At 41.8% G+C, this 16,749-nt stretch overlaps 3 protein-coding genes across 3 annotated transcripts in view; all 3 read right to left on the bottom strand.

Annotated features, from left to right (window-relative positions):
* The window catches only part of nf1b (neurofibromin 1b), a 73,122-nt gene extending 65,556 nt beyond the window's left edge, over positions 1-7,566 (bottom strand). The window contains exons 1-3 of the mRNA XM_030792369.1: positions 7,507-7,566; positions 967-1,110; positions 387-470 (exon numbers count right to left, since the gene is read on the bottom strand). Of these exons, the coding sequence (XP_030648229.1) occupies positions 387-470; positions 967-1,110; positions 7,507-7,566 (288 nt within the window). The remainder of the gene's footprint in view (positions 1-386; positions 471-966; positions 1,111-7,506) is intronic.
* A 1,513-nt stretch (positions 7,567-9,079) lies between these two features.
* LOC115828157 (galectin-9) lies at positions 9,080-15,865 on the bottom strand. Its single transcript, XM_030792084.1, has 11 exons — positions 15,788-15,865; positions 15,333-15,421; positions 14,750-14,951; positions 14,501-14,620; positions 14,039-14,074; positions 13,737-13,814; positions 13,154-13,183; positions 12,728-12,760; positions 12,218-12,306; positions 11,783-11,939; positions 9,080-9,932 (listed from the first exon to the last, which is right to left on the bottom strand). Exons 1-11 carry the CDS (start codon positions 15,815-15,817, stop codon positions 9,786-9,788), a joined length of 1,011 nt encoding a protein of 336 aa, XP_030647944.1. The 5' UTR covers positions 15,818-15,865; the 3' UTR covers positions 9,080-9,785.
* Positions 15,866-16,264: 399 nt separating this feature from the next.
* ksr1a (kinase suppressor of ras 1a) overlaps positions 16,265-16,749 on the bottom strand; it is a 35,764-nt gene continuing 35,279 nt past the window's right edge. The window contains exon 19 of the mRNA XM_030792083.1: positions 16,265-16,749. This exon is cut by the window's right edge and continues 576 nt beyond it. The gene's annotated coding sequence lies outside the window, so the exon portion shown is untranslated.

The following is a 16,749-nucleotide window of genomic DNA, read 5'->3' on the forward strand; positions in this document are numbered from 1 at the left end:
CTGTGAACTAGTAAAGAGGGGAACAACACAACAAAACCATCATTTCAGAAAAAAAAAAAAAAAAAAAAAGCAGAGACCTTTCCTAAACTGCGTTCAGAATCAAGAGTATGGTCGAAACAGATTGTGATCCGAGAGAGAGGTTTACTGAAGTCTCGGCATCAGGGGAAAGGGGTGGGGGGACAGCAAGATTCCAGTACTGTCCAGGGAACTTGGCAGTCCTGTTTGGAGGGCCTGCCAGTGCTGAAGTCAAAGAGAGGAAGCACCTGAAAATGTAATCTACTGGAGGAGGCAGACACAACACATCTTTACAGAGCAGAGGGGCCTAAGAGACAGGCGGAGACGAAGGGAGGGAGAGAGAGAGAGAGAGAGAGGAACGTAGCACTCACCCCTGCCAAGCACTTCTCCAGCGTGTCCAAAATGATGAGCTGAGAATGGTAGAGGTTCTTCTCTGCTGTCTCACCAAATATTCTCTACAGGAGGAGAGCACAGTGAGAATCCAATACAGGCCTGGGGTTCACCACAACAACAGACAACAGCTACTTACCACGTCGCACCATTCAGACTTCAGGGTGGCCATGAAAAAGCTAATAGTGAGATCACAGATGTCCAAGGTTTAGGAAACCACTCAGGAGGCATGTCACATCCTTCACCAAATCCTGACTACTGTGTCATTAAAACTGCACAAAAGTCTCTGCTTCAGAGATACATTTCTTCAGTGCTCATGTGCAGGTGCAAGTATCAGTGCATATGTAACTAAACCAAAAAGACATACATGAAAAGCTTTTTCACAGGTCAGTTATAAAATAACAAACTGTGGAAAAATAAATAAATAAAAGTGCTCCACATAGCCTGTTTGGCTTCTCAAATACTCCACACTTAACAAAATTCTGACAGAACAGAGCAAAAGTTTCAAAACACTGTCTAGAAGAAGGCTGGGGTGAAGAGGAAGAGAATGAAGGTGCTCACCATGTTGTTGACGTTCTTCAGGATGTTGGTGAGTCCACTGATGACCAAGGAGAACTTGTACTTGGAGATGTTGATCAGACATTCTTTGTTGTGTTCTGTGCTGACTTTGGTGTGAGTGTTTTGTTGGCCAACTTTCACAGGAAGCTAGCAAGGTTTAAAAACAAACAAACAAGCAGCAGTGAGGCTTTGAACATCAGCTTTTTCAAAATCACTATGGCTATGACTCATGTTCGAAGTCAACAAACACTGCTTTGTGGTTGAGAGTTCCTCACTTGGTCCACAAACCAAAGTCACATTCATTTCACAACACTGTATTCATCTCTTGTTTAGTCTAAAACACTGGATAATGAAACTGAAAAATGGATATTTCATGCTGCTGAGAACCACTTCAGCACTGTCACACTGGCACCGGAAAGCCCCTAACACCCAGCAGTATATGGGTTTCAATCCACCAGTTCATATCTCTCAATATGTGCCCCTGAGTAAGGTACTAAATCCCAAGGATGCTCCGAAGGTCATGACCTCTGACACCGATAACTGTGAATCTCTCTAGATAGGAGTACCAGGTAGATGAATAAATGTAAATGCCTAGAACCCAGGGACACCTGTGCTTCCGTCACTAGAACAGACTGAGCTTTCCACTGGGTCTGGTATTCACCCATCTCACACTTGATTTGTAAAACCCAGTTAATAGGCAATAGTGTGCCAATAGCATCAGAATACGTGTGCTGATCTGGGATCAACTTATACTTTTCATGATTCTAATGAATAAGGTTAAATAGACCAAGGGAAGCTGGTCCTAGATCAGCGCTCTCACCCTGAGGTTTTTGACCAACGTGGGGCCAGAGCTCACAGATGGACCATGTCACTAGATGCATTCACAATATCAAAACCCTGAGGTGTCAAAGATGTTGTCAAGAAGGAAAGCAGACTGGAAGAGTCTGGCCCCCCCAGCACTGGCCAAAGATCCTGCTTTTTACCAGCTGGCAGTGGTGATGATGAAATAAGACTTGGAAAGCCTGGAGGGCTTATGGTCCTCTCTGGAACTCTTCCTCATTCCCCCTTCCTCCTCCTCCTCATTGTCCTAACACAGCTCCCAGACACATGCAAAGAGACCAGCTCCACACCCAAGAACAAATAGCCTAAGCCTTTGGCTCTGTGCCTTGCACTCTTCACACCTGCAACCATCCAAACGCACACACACACACACACACACACATAAACCTACACAGAGACACACACACACACCCGGTGCCCAGCTGATGCTTAACAAGGTAATCCACCAAAACAAAATGTGTGCATATCTTAAACATTTAAACACCAACAGAACCGTAGGGGGAGGGGATTCTCTCTTTCTAGCCCATTCCTTTGCCCTTCCAGTGGTCAGTATAAGAGGAGCCTTTGGAGGAGCAGTCTGATAAATTAAAAAAAAAACAAACAAACAAACCGCAAAACAGAGAAGCCACTGCACCACACAGTGCCAAGGGTGCGTGCATGTGCACACACACACACACACACTCACTCACAGCTGTACCTCACTGGCCCCTATATTCAGCCAAGAGGAGAGGAAACCATGCTCCAAATACCAGCACATTAGCAAGGGGTCGGAAATGAGAATCCTAAGACTAGAGAATCCTGGGCAGAAACACTAATGCACACACACACACACACACACACACAGCCACATTTGCACCAATCCAGCGCACACAGGGCCACTTTGTTTCACTGGGTCAGTTGAGAATTCCTGTACGGACACAAACCAGACTTTTCATGTGAGTGCTTTGGCAACATGCACTGGGGGCTCTTTACCCGGGGCAAACAGAGAGGAGGCATATCCATTCACCAGCAGTACTACAGGAAGAGTCAGTGTTCCTTTTATGGAAGGTCACTTAAGTGTCAGGAGCAGAGAAGAGTAGGGCCAGAGCTCCAGCTCAAATGCTAGGAGTGTGGAGCATCCAAATATTTAGGGATGTAAAAACACACGGAAGTCACGGTTCTGGACGTGCCTCTGTTTTGGAGTCAGGGCTCAGCACATTTTGGTTTCAGAGAAAAAAAATAAAGAGTAATGGAAAATATACATTTATAAATATATATTTGCTTTGTGACAGATTTGCTTTGTGAGCACAATTTGTGGTCCATTGTACGTGAATGTCCATGAATAAATTACATCACAGGTTCGGTTTACACTACGTTCTAAACTGTAAATCCAGTACCGGGAGGTTTTTTACAAATGCTTGCACCAGCAGAGAGCTAAACACCGTTCCCAGAGTCCGTCTGAGGACAGCTTTTCACTTATGTGAGCTTTACCATCCAGGTCACAGCTCACGAGAAAGAAACATGAATATTTCAACAATTTGTTTATGAAAGGCTGGGGCGGGGAAGGGGGGGGGGGGTCTTCAGTTTAGCAGGGTATGTGGCTAAAGCGCCGTCCCCTCGTAGGTGCTCCGCACAGAGCTGCTGCCGCTACAGTGACATCCAGACGTAGGCCAGGCTGTTACAGGAAGTGAAGATATGAGTAGTTGAGTGGCTTGTGAGAATAAACCAGCTGAAGAATGGAACCACAACAGAGAGCTTTAGTTTGCGTTTATAAAACTGGTGGTAGGGCGGTGGTCATGGTTTAGCTGTAAGGGAATAGAGCTTGTACGACTAAACCTTGAGTTGGAGGGCTGTGGTAGCAAAGCACTCAACCCTGAGGAAACTCCATAGGCCTGTGTGACCTCTGACATCCAGAGAAATACACTGTCCTTTAGATCATCAAGACCATCATCTAACAGATAAATGTGAAGGCAGTAAGCGTCAGCTATGCAAGACATTTAGTAGTATAGTCCATTTAAGTCATATAGATACAGCTTTACTCTATGTGAGCAACATGTATTGACAAGACTCCACCAGTACATCATAACAAACATTCACTCTATAGCAACAACAGAGTCCCTGGTACCCTTCCCATGGTTGGATGAGTCTGGGGTATACTCCTCTAAATGGACCCTATGTTTGAAAGTCATGGCGTTTTAAAGGATGGCAACTCCTCTCCACTCTCAGCAGGGTGCAAAGGATATGTGAGGGGTGTTAATACAAAAAAAGTGAAAATGCAAGATTTGGGCTCATTCAAATGTGTTGAATTTTTGTGCTCTGCAAAAACTGAAAGTTTTATTGGTATAATAGTTTTTATTAAAAACAACCAAGAGAGAAAGAAACCAGGGGAGGGAGAAAAAAAAAATCAGGACAGCACGTTGAGAAAGTTGAGAAGTTCCTCACAGGTTACAGCAGGTTCTCTTTTCCCTACTCACAGTGAGCAGGACTAGGACAATCCTATTTTGTGCTTTTGTTGAGCTTAGAGCGGGTTTAACATTAAGAACGGAGTCTAATCTCTATTAAGCTCTCGTCAAAACACAATCATCTACACCAACCGCTAAGCCTCTGCTTTGCCAATAGCCTGACCCCAAAGGCTCATCCATGCCAAAGGAGACCAACCAGACCAGTGATCTTCCATAGCTAGTGACAAGCAAGTTTCGGGACATCCAGCCAAACCCTGGGTTTTGGCAGAGAGGGGTGACTGCACAGAGGCAGGCTCCTGGGGAGTTTGTGAGGGTTCCAGTAAAACTTCGGCATTGCTGTACACAGATGAGAAACCCCTGCGGGTGAAACCGAGCCGCGTCTTTTCAGTTCAGTTAAAGGCTCTTGTCTGTTTTACACATCAAGGTGCTTTCACAGAAGGTGAAAGCTATGCTAAGGACTCCTAAGCATTGTTGTGTGTGTGTGTGTGGTCACAGAACACACCACACTGGTATCACTGCCAGAGCTCACCAAGTTCATAGTTCAACTCAGTAAACACCCACTGGATTACTAAGGGCCACTTCATTTACTTAAAAAAAGATGGACATACAATGTTGATAGAGAATGATAATACACTAAGCAGTACAATGATAACAAAAGTGATATTGAAACATGTCTCTCCCAGCTTCAACTCTTCTAGAAGCCTGCCAAATTATGTTTTACATTAGCATCAAATTATCTCATAGGACAAACAAAAAAAATCCACAACTAAAAAAAAGTCCCAAATGGTACAGAGAGGTGTAGCTTGATAAATAATAAACTGACCAAATAAAAGAAACACACATGAGGGGATGAGGAAAAGACTATGTGCTGTGAGCAGATGCATCCACAGAACTGCTGTGTCCTGTCATTACTTCAAGCCATGTTTAAAAACGCCCTACTGAGCCCTGCCCTGTTTGACTAGAGCAGGGGTCACCAACCTTTTTCAAACTGAGAGCTACTTCAAGGGTACTGAGTAATGCAAAGGGCTACCAGTTTGATAACACACTTCTGAAAGAACAAAAGTTGCACGGTTTACCTTTAATTTTATATTATTATTAATGATATTCTACGTGGAGACACTGATCACGTTAATGATTCATCACAATAATTATTCAGAATGATTCAACAAGGTAGGAAACAGACTTAAATAAACACAACACAATTAAATAAAATTTTAGACTGAGCTCGTTGGTGATTAGTGCTATTTTTAGAACTGGCCTGCGGGCGACTGATGTGGTCCCTGTGGGCGACCTGGTGCCCGCGGGCACCATGTTGGTGACCCCTGAACTAGAGCCTCAGTCACAATGTCCGCTTAATTTACTGATGTTTCACGCAATACACGCACCTAGGTGAGGCTGGCATGGAGATCTGAGGTAAAGACATGAGCAACTATGGTCAGCTGCATTTGAAAACAATCTCTTCTCAATGGAGAGGCCTCTGTTTTGGCTCAAAATGTATGGCAAATACAGATGAACAACTCTAAATCCTAACAACAGTATTCACACCACTTCCAGAACCCGTGCCAAAGCTGTTCTGTTCACTGCTGGTCACTCAGTGACTGATTCAAACACTTCAAGTTACTCTTGTTTTGAACAGTAGGCAGACAAAGATGCTTTTGTCCTAAAGCGTCAGACATACGGCCAGTACTTCACTGTATTTCCACTTTATAATTTATTTTACAACGATGATCTGTTACTACGTTCTGTTTTATTTGACCAAACAAAATTCAATACAAGCCACTCTGACGCAGAGGCACAAGCTGATCTGAGCAATCAAACAGTCAGTATGCTAATAGGGGGGAAGGATGTCCTACAAAGCTATTAATACCACTTTACGGGAAATAAAAGTGGAGTAAACCCCTGCTGCTCAGGGCGGGACCCCAAGCCGGTTCAATTGAAGTTGCTGCTACCACTACAGACAGAAAGAAAGAAATCTCTCAAAGCTAAACTTAAAGCGTTAACTTTTTCAGTTCAGGTTGAGTGTTGAGCGGCATTGCGAGGTTAAACGCACACGCAATGCAGCATATGCGTAGTGACTGAAGGTGACACTTTTGTGGTCAGGAACTGGTTGTGGTTCGTCTCGAATTTGACACCAGTTAGAGGGGGAAAGGGCTATTTAAATTCGCAACAGCATCGCATCCGGTTAGCTCTGCTAATGGTGCCGTCTCTTTGAATTCCCTTCAAGAATAAGACCCAAATTCTTAGTGGATGTCGGCTAACTTAACAAAACAAGGCCGAAACGATGCATTGAGACTTACAAAGTTATACACAGAGCAACTTGTTCACACTCATTCTCTAACCAGCAGAATCACTCTAAGGGTACATAAATACAGAGTATTTATCGAATATATCGAATTTTCGGTCCGTATGTCAGTTCATACAGTTTTCTGTACTGAGATCTTCATTGAGAACCAAGCAACACTTCTATACTCTCAAATCAATCTGAGGAGGGCAGAATTATGCTTTTCAAACGGGTGAGAACTAAAGAACTCGAAGTGCGATGTAGTCATAACAGTACTTATCACAGTGTTGCAAGGTTACAAGACTTAAATGATTTATGTGTTCTCCCTAACTCTCTAAAACTGTTCGATAAACATTCTTCTCAAAGCTAGGCACAAAAGATGTTGATCATCAATGCAACAGAATTTGGAACAGCGAACTGTCTAACACAATAATAAGAGACACCATTACTCTTCGCTATTTGGGTAGGTGTGCAAACTAGACACCTGTCTGGGATAGAATCGTAGTTACAGAAAATAGCTCCGTATGGATTTCACTGCAGGTGACTGTCATTTAGCTAGTAACCTTGCAGAATACGGTGGAATGTCTATGTAGACCCCAAATGTAGTTCCTCGTTGACAGAGTCGCATATTCAGGACAAGTCTTTTGTTTATGTTTTAAGAACAAGACATTTGAGTATACTAACAGGCTTACAGACAAAACGCTTTGCCACTTAAGCCACCCAAGATGTTGGAGAAAAACATATGTTTATTAGTTATGTTTTCACCAAAGTCAATGGCTCGTCTCTGATGCGGCTCTGCAAAGGGGTGGCGAGCAACCCAGCTATCAATTCTGAATAGGTTGCTAGCTAACTAGCGTATCATTCCTTACGAAAGAAAATCCATGTGCGCCTCGCGCTAATTCCCAAATAAGATTTACTTGATTCTCTGTTCTGAGACACAGCAAGAGTCGACGAGAAACAGCGTTCATCCTATTATCTTACCTGTTCGTCGAATCTATTAATTACGGCCTGGACCCATTCCACTGGTTTATGCGCCGCCATCGCCGGCCGGGTGGGAGCCGCAAAGGGCTACGGGCAATTCCAGTGTAAAATGTGCCTTTTCCGCAGTTTGCAACCAGTTAATTCACGAATACTGTTATATGAACTGGGCGGAGGAGGAGGGTTGTTATTTTCGCTTTTTTTTAATCAGAAGCACTATCATGCCGCCATGACAGTGCCGGAAGTTCGAATCCTCCTTCCCAGTAAGGCACCGACACAGCAATGAGGGTGCCGTGATGGGAGAAAGCACTGCGCTTGCGTTGGTTGGAACTCAGCGGTGCGTCCGAGAAACAACGGACAGAGAGCTTGTTTACATTTACTGAACGAATAAGATGTATATATGATCACTGCATTCGGCTACAAAGGCATATGACTATGTCCGATTCCACGACAACGTTCTAAAACTATTTGTAAACTGGTTTTCCGGCTCTTTAAATTCTCTGGATGATCCTCTAACTTTGTTGTTATTTCTCTGACTGCAGCTGGTATCCCACAGGTAGACAGTTTCGGCTGAAGTTCGCACCCAGGAGTCCTTGTCTTTCATCATGTTTTATACACTCACACGCACACGTTCAAACAAAAAATGATGAAAATTCATAAATAGGGTATAGTATGCTGCCCCCGTAACCTCGCGCAAAACATCCTAAACTCGGGAGTAAATAATTTTGATTTACACATTCCAGTTATTCCGTGAACTGGCACCAGTGACAGAATGGACAACACTGTAGGGTTTTTGCCGAACAGAAATCTGCCTCCTCTGTAAGCGCAGCGAAGTTCCAGACACTTAAGTAGTCAGAACTTCCTAATGATGGTATGATTCGTTTTTTATTGACCCTTTAAAACTAAAGATGAGGACCCACTGAATCATTCAAATAGCACGGAACATTTTATCCGTTTTTGTATTTGACTGTCCGAGGTATTTTAACTTTGATCCGGAGGGAGAGACATGCACAGCCCTCTCCACCAGCACTTTGCTGTAGATGGTTTTTGGCCACGAAGCTTCCTCCGCCTCACCACTCGCGCACTGTAAAATGAAGTCATTTCAGTAATAAGAGGAATGTCAGAGGCAGCTTTGAGAATGAATGTCTGACTTGTTGCACTGCGTTTGAGAGATTGAATATATGGGAGGAATGAGATGACCACTGGAAAATAACTGGATGGACAGTGAATAAGAGGGTCTGTATTGTCATGTGTGAAAGAGGAAGGAATGAGCTGTTACTGACAGACATAAACCAAGTATTGTGAACATTAGTATGTCTCCCATTTCTGTTGCAGGAGTAGTTACTAGCAATGGCCAAACAATCATATGAAACAATATGAAAAGACAGCTTGAACTTTGCAGAACCGACATTGAAGTACACATGTGGTAACTTCCAATCGAAAATGACTGCTTCTGAATCATGTTTCGGGTGATCTGTCTATGGGCTGTACGTCCTCACAATACTGAAAATGCTGCTCTCATTGTCTTTTTTTTCACTGAATGAAATTCAGAGGAATCACAGAAGTTATATCTTAAGCTTTATTTTAAAACATTTAGACATGACAAACAGCATTTTATTTTAGGTACAATGCAATTGTTAACTGTTGTCAGTCAAAAGCAAAGCAAATACACCTTAAAACTGACTTTAACCTCAGTGTTCATTTCGCTCTCTTTGATCAGCCCACTGTCAGTGAATGACTGGTATCAGAGCAAGTCTTCATTCTGTATCCCAGTTGAAGACTAATAGTGATTTCTGAAGCAGTAGCTCCCCTAGTGTCAGTAAGTGGTAAGTCATTACTGTTCCATCCAAATTCCGAGGATTCTACATTAACGTTTTCAGTTAACATATTCACGGGCACTTTTAACTAAAACAAAATTGTTGGCTAATTAGAGATGAGGAGAATCTCTTCAGTAGGCTTCAGGATGTGTAAGGCAACACATACAAACACACAGTAGGCGATTTGTTATTTTTTAACAGGGGGGATGGCCCAATGGTCACTGACACTACTCTATAGAGTATATAGGGGGATGGCGGGTTAATAAGGGGGATGGCATTCCCCCTACAAATTGCCTGCTGCAAACACATACAAACACAATACATCAGCTTTGAAAAATTAAAACAACAGGCCAACCACACTTTTTACAATTCAGTGCAGAAATTAAGCCAACGATGCAATCAAACATCGTCATTACTAGTCTCTGTGTCATACAAATGCCTGCATTATTTTTTCATCACCCACACTCAAACCATCACTGAGGACAGGCTGACGTCACCCATCACCTCCAGGATGTCAATCTGCTGGAACAGGAAGTGCCGATGTTTGTAGGTGAACATTTGGACCCCGTTGACCATGATCTTGTAGCACTGGGTGTCACACACAATGGTTACCTGAAAACACACCGAGATTCATGCATCACTATATCAGTATTGTGTTCCAGTGTTTCAGGGACTCTTCAAACTAGAACAGGATTCACAATCTGCCAAGCTCCTCCTAAGAGTCCGCCGGCCATTCTTCTATGCAAAACATCAATACATTTGATATGTAAATAGGAAACCGATTGTTTCTACCAAACTGTGCCTATTCTTACTGTCCCAGACAGCACAAGTAAACATTCAACATGTTGTTACATTGTTTTCAAGAGTTCCAAAGCAGAATTTTACTGTGCTGTTGAAACTACATTGTAAAATAACAAAGACTATCTGAACCTGAGACTCACATGTGTGTAGGATTATGGCCATCTAAAATACATTTCCAGATTTAAAAAAAAAAGGAAATGAGTCAAATGGCAAACTGATGCTAAACTCTACACACTAAAAAAGTCCAACTTTGGATTAAGATAATCTGGGATAAGGATTAATAGAATCTGTTTCAAGACACAAGTCACAAGGTTTTTCTCTGCTTCTTCAATTATTCAACTGAGCTCCACCCTTTGTGATTATGAAATCAAACAAATGTCTATAGATCCTTTTTTATGCATTAACCTCCTGTCCTTTCAGAGGGCTAGCATTTACAGACCTTTAAAAACCACTCCGGAAACAGGAGTCAAGACCTTCTGATATGTACTCAACCAAATTTGGTTGATACATTATAAAAACAGAGTGTTATTATAATCAGATCCACTGGCAGTAAAAACATTCACAAAGCCTCTTTACACCTCTCTGAGAGAGAAAAGGTTCCACAAAATCTCCAAGATATATGTCTATATTGATCATCTTAGATTTGTTTTATGGCCTGTGACTCTCATGTTCTCAGGTCACTGAGACATCTCTAAAGGACGTTCCCTCTCTCTCTCCCCCTCCTCACTCCAGAAGGCAGTACCGCTACACAAACAGCCTCTCACTCAAAGACGGTTTTTTCACTCCAAGCCATTACGGGTCAGTCAGGGAGTGTACTGTGCGTAATGTAGACTTCTCTTTGAGGTTTGCTATTTTCTGGTGAAGACTGGACAATTCTTTCTGATGTTTTCTAGCTATAGACACATTCAAGGGGTTTTTTTTTTCCTCAGTCTACACTACCACATCATGTGCGGCTCTTCCTTTAATTATTTTCATTGTTATAATAACTGTTTGCCTAAGTTTTGTGCCACTTCCTGACTCTGGATTGCTTTGGGATGGAAAATTAAAGTTCCTTTGGGGCTGGGTTACTTCTCAAGCCGGATGCTCGTACAGGACACGACAACATTCTCAAAAAATCTCCAAGTCTGAAATCTCACCAACCCCTCCCTAAAACCACAGGAGCTGTGGACCTCGTACAGAAAGGCTCCGGTCACTTTAGGACACGTTTACTTACCACATGTTCCTGCTCACTCCATTATTACACATACACTGTCACTTTGTCACCTAACTATCACGTTTACATGTTTACTTACTCCTCTTCTCAGTTTATTAAAATATGTGTAGCTGCCCTGTCCTAATCATTTTTATTTTATTTTGCACCAAACCTTTTCCCCACAAGGAAAAATAGATTGAAATCTTGTCCTGACCTATCCTATCCTATCCTGTTGCTTATTTTATTGTCATTATCTCTCTTGCATATGAAAACAGACCGAAACAGTATCCTGCTTTTAGAGGCCTTGTCTTATACTTGCTCGATATCTAACAGTCCACTCGGGCAGACCAATCCATAATCACATCACAGATCAGTGATGCAGGTCAGAAATGACTCTAATCTCACATGGACTCCTGTGTCATAACTCTTATTGACTCTTATCATTTTTCCCTGGGGGGGTGAACTTTACCATAAACGGCTGGCCCCTGTAGAAGGGCATTCCCCCGGCTCTCTCCTCTGGCCCCCACTTGTCCTGCAGCTGAGTGTTTCTGACCACCGTGTTTTCATTGAAGCGTGGGTTGAAGTGTAGTGCGATGCCTGAATTAAAACGCAGGTTTATGCAGAACCTAAGATAAAGTCAAGGGCAAGTTTCAGTGAACAAGGTTCTTTTCCTAAGAGATAACAGATAAACTTGACAAAATGTTTATGAGGTATCTATAAATTCACAAAACAACATCAAAAACAAAATGACTTCGGAGGCAGTTCAGAGAGCTCGGACACTGGGTTAAAAGTAACACGGAAACTAATATGTTTGATCAGTTACTGAGTAAATTCACTCATGCTAATATTTAAAGTTAGCAACATCACTAAGCAAAAAACAGGCAGGTTTGTCTTTCTCTTTTACCTGTCTGCATTGTGGTTGACCAGACCTTGAACAATGATGTTTCTACCAGGGTAGAGGCCACCTTGAATTACCGTCTTGTATGGAACAGTCTGTCAAATGAGTCATGAAACAGTTAGAATAGAATAGAATAGAATAGAATAGAATATCTTTATTGTCATTGTCAACGAGATTACGTTTACAACTCCTGTACTCAATGCTATCAGAAAGATAATAAATAGGTAACATTAGAACAGCAAATAAGATAAATTAGCGATAAAGTAAAAAAAGAAAACAAAAGTGAAAGTAGGGAATCGTATCAAATGTCTGGTGGTAGTAACTGAACAGTGCAATAGTGCAATAGCCCAGATGTGCAGAATGCAGCAGCAGAGCCAGTACAGTACAGTGCCAACAGATTTTTTAAACCACGTGATCAGAACACTTGGCAGCTGACAGAGACATGTATGTGTGTATGAGTGTGTGTGTGTGAGAAGGCTGTTGTTCTGGTGCTGTAAAAAGGCACGGAGTTCTTACAAACGCCTGTGGAGGACTGTAGGGAGGCGGAGCCTGAGGAGACAAACAGCACACAGTTGAATGTCACTGCACATAGTGCAATCATTTCTATACACTGCTTATTTATTTGATCTCGAGTTTATTTATTACAGTTTCAGTACCTTGCATTTCTCTACATTTACCGCAATTTCAAGACCTATCTATCGGTCTATCTACCTATTTTTCACAATGAACCATGTCATCAATATCAGTTATCACTTTAGGTTCCCTTTACAGTTGCTTGAAGCAGCTCATGTTTTTGGTTGTTAATACTCAATGAACATTTACAGTGATGCTGAAATTGCAGCACTTGCAGAATTATGTGAGCAGATCTGTAGAAACAGAGCTGGGCACACAGTTTTCCAGAGTGATTACGAAAGTAACACCGGTCAAATGAAATGGACTTACAGCAACAAAACCTGGGGCAGGGGCAAAGACCTAGAACATAATGAAAACGAATTAGGATCTTTCAGTGAGAATGTACAGTCAGTGCAGCCATGAAACCCTGTGTAGAATGCTGAGCCATAACCAGTGGAGAAACACAGGCACCCAAGCAATCCCCAGACCCAGACAGACCTAATACACACGCTATGATAGGGAAAGGCTCAAGGCCATGACATCTGTGGATATATATTCCCAAAGAATACAGAGCAATGAAAAAGCTTGAACTCTGTTTCATTCATATTATCCTCTTCATTTTCAGTGACCCATCATTTCTGCCAAAATCATAATCAAAATAAGCGTTTCTTGCGGAACAGTGCAGGGCAACAGAAAATGACCACCTCATTAGTGCACATACTGCAAACAAATACAAATCTTAGAATTAATATATTTTTTAAAATAATATAATTGGGGCAGAAATGTTGTTGTGTGGCAGAGGGGAAATGAAAACACTCATTTGAAATTGAATAAAGAAAATTTTGTTCCCCTTTGATTAGGAACGTAACAGTCTTCCACCAAACCACATGAAGTAAACAGTGAGGCGATCCACCTGATTGTGGTGAGATGGTTGCCGTTGGAAACCAGAGGCAGCTTTACCACGCCGCGATTTATTGTGACCCCCCTGGCTCTGTAGGTGAAATCGCGTTGCCATGTCAACTTGCACTGTGACTTTGTGTAGTTTGTACATTAAATATGACAGGTTGGGCCCAATGAAATTTGAATTTCATGAAATTGACATGGAATCTCAATTCTGACGGCTGTTTGTAAAATTTCTGATTAAGCCGCTTTCATTTACTTGAGTCTGGCATGCAGAGACCAGAACTGCTGGTCTGGTTGACAGACAAGTCTTACCGGGTGGGGGAAGGCTGGCTGTGGTGGACAGAAAGTCTGTGAAACAAGAAGGAACTAAATCATGTAATACAATCCGTCAACTCTGCATCAAGACAATTTACACACATAAACAGGTGCCTGTTAATTATTAATGACTACTGCTGTCTGATAACGCAGGAGAGCAGGTTGGCGATGAGTGGATTGGTAAGGGTGAAAACACTGAGAAAGGGTCATGGTTCCACAACAAACACCAGACTATAATTCATATTTAGTAAATATTTAGTGTTTGGATACAGAAGAAGAGTAAAACTGTTTTTTTTGTGTTAAGAGTACAGCTGGCGTGGAGCTCGTCCATACCATTCGACAGGTAATTTATCATTAGATAGACTGGCGACAGTCACAACTGAGAACTGAGAGACTGCAAGAGGCAAAAAGAAATAGCTTCAGTTAATGGTCAGTATCATCAGTGTTACCGACACTCACAGCGGGATTTTGAAATGCAATAGACTGGATCTCCACTCCCCCTTCCACTGAAATCGCGATCACACCAGTCGCCGCGAGACGGTGCTTATACTCCAAGAGGTGAGCGCCGTTCACAATTACCTTTTTGGACAAATATCAAATCATCTTGAGTTGAATAGAGAACCAAGTCACCCTGAACATCTCAAACTATGTATCTACATCTATATCTATATATCTACTGGAAAGGAGTTCATGTTTGGGGCATCTAACCGAATAAGAATCGCGGTTGACCAGGAAGGTGAGAGTGAAATCGGCGCCTCGAGGCAGAGGCGTCCCTGATTTGCGTTCTTCCGATCCCCACGAGGACCCCTGCTTGGTGTTACACACGATGTAGCCAGAGTTGCCGCTGTAACGTGGGTTGAAGTGGAGGGCTATCTCCGCCTGTCCCTTCGTGCACAGGTTGACATGAAACCTGCGAACGCACAGCACCTGTGAGCGCTGCTGAAATAGTGACGTCATGTAGACTGTACAGTTTAAGGTCGAACATGTGTTCTTCATGGAATTACAATATTAGCTTTTTTAAAAGAAAAAATATACATTCGGTGATCGAATATTCGATCACCGCTTTGAATGCAATGTCCGAATGAAGCAGTTAAAACATTTAGGCTTACATTTGAAAGAAATAATTAAACTTATTAAGATTACAAAGAGCGAGATTCTTCTGGGTTATTTTGCAGTAGATAAATTCAGGAAATATTTTATACAGACCCAAATTAAATAATAATAAAAAAAAACGACCCGTTTAGAAAACAGAGATACGGAAAAGTGTATTATCTGATCGAAGGCGACCCACCTTTCCGCTCCTGGGAGGACCCTCCCTGTCACTGTGATACTCTTTCCCTCATATAAACCGCCTTTGATGGAACCGGTGAATGGTAACCTCTAATCACACAAAATTTCGTAAAACAGACAAGTTAACTTCTCCATTGCTCAATCCTTAACCAAATATCACCCCCTCCATGCGGATCTCTCTACACAAACACGACATTAAAAATTATTATCTTTGTATATATAAAATGCTCCTTCAATTGCAAGGATAAATGTATCAAGATCATTAAAAAACAGCACAATTAAAGACTGACATGTCTCTTCTGCACCCATGAACTGCTTTTTTAACTGGAGCATGTAACCGATCTCCATCTCGCACATAATTCTTTTGAGGAGGATTAGCCCAAAAATCATGAGAAAAGTTAACACTACTTTTTTTTTAAAACAAACAGAAATAAATGCAGTTAGCGAAAATCTTACCGGATTTAAGAAAGGTTGCTGAACGGCCATTCTAACTAGATCAGCTGTGAACGTATTGGCCTCGGATGAAAGAGCGGTTCCCAATGAGCAGCTGCCGTATGCGGAATGGTCATATTCCCTCACTTTCGGTTTCCCTGTAAAGACCTGCCTCCGTGTTCTTACGAAGCCAGTTATGATAAACGCATCTGAGTTAATTATTAGTAATCTGGGGAACGGATAAAGGATAGAACCCGGTGACAAAGCCATACCGGTTTTTCAATAAACGAGCTATCATTTCAGAAATTATTCATATGCACCCGAAGATTAATTTTATGAGGAAGTCAAGTAAAGTGTCAATTTACCATTGTCCTAAATACATGTTCCTGCAATTCTTTTTTATAACATGATCAGTAGATTACTTATAAAAAGCTTTACATAAATCTAACGCGACGAAGCAAAGAAGCACACACGTCGAGTCACATGACAAGCTTCGTTTTATTGTCGCTGAGGGATGAGAACAGAAATTGTGTTTACAGAAATGGTAGCCACATGCAATACAAAAATATGAATTTTGACATGACATAACATGTATCGACCCATCCTAAAAAATGTACAATTGATCTTTTACAGGGTTTTTTTATACATGAAAAAAATATAAAGATATGTACATTTTGAATAGGGCTGCAGTACCTATTTAAAAATGTTGTGAGGTACAGTATATATAAAATGATCATATAAATATTAAAAGAATTATGTCCATCAGCTGTACAATAAATAAAACCATATTTATACATGTACATTTTACATGTCTCCATACCACAATTACTCCAAACTTCACAGAATTAAACCCTACGTTTGCAAATACACTTAACCACTCACACGCACACACATGTACACTCATACACACACACGCGTGCGCGCGTGCCCACACACACGTACACCACAACACAGGCACACCAATGTTGGCAAAGTGATACACACAT

This window comes from Chanos chanos, chromosome 15 (genome assembly GCF_902362185.1).
Source record: "Chanos chanos chromosome 15, fChaCha1.1, whole genome shotgun sequence".
NCBI classification, from domain to species: domain Eukaryota; kingdom Metazoa; phylum Chordata; class Actinopteri; order Gonorynchiformes; family Chanidae; genus Chanos; species Chanos chanos.

What these genes read in the sequence shown, in the direction of transcription:
- LOC115828157 (XM_030792084.1), bottom strand. Translation starts at nt 15,817, where the DNA reads ATGGCCGTTCAGCAACCTTTCTTAAATCCG. An exon ending in GTCCTCCCAGGAGCGGAAAG is followed by an intron (nt 14,952 to 15,332) that starts GTGGGTCGCCTT and finishes GTGCGTTCGCAG; the next exon opens with GTTTCATGTCAACCTGTGCA. An exon ending in ACAGTCCTCCACAGGCGTTT is followed by an intron (nt 12,307 to 12,727) that starts GTAAGAACTCCG and finishes CTCATTTGACAG; the next exon opens with ACTGTTCCATACAAGACGGT.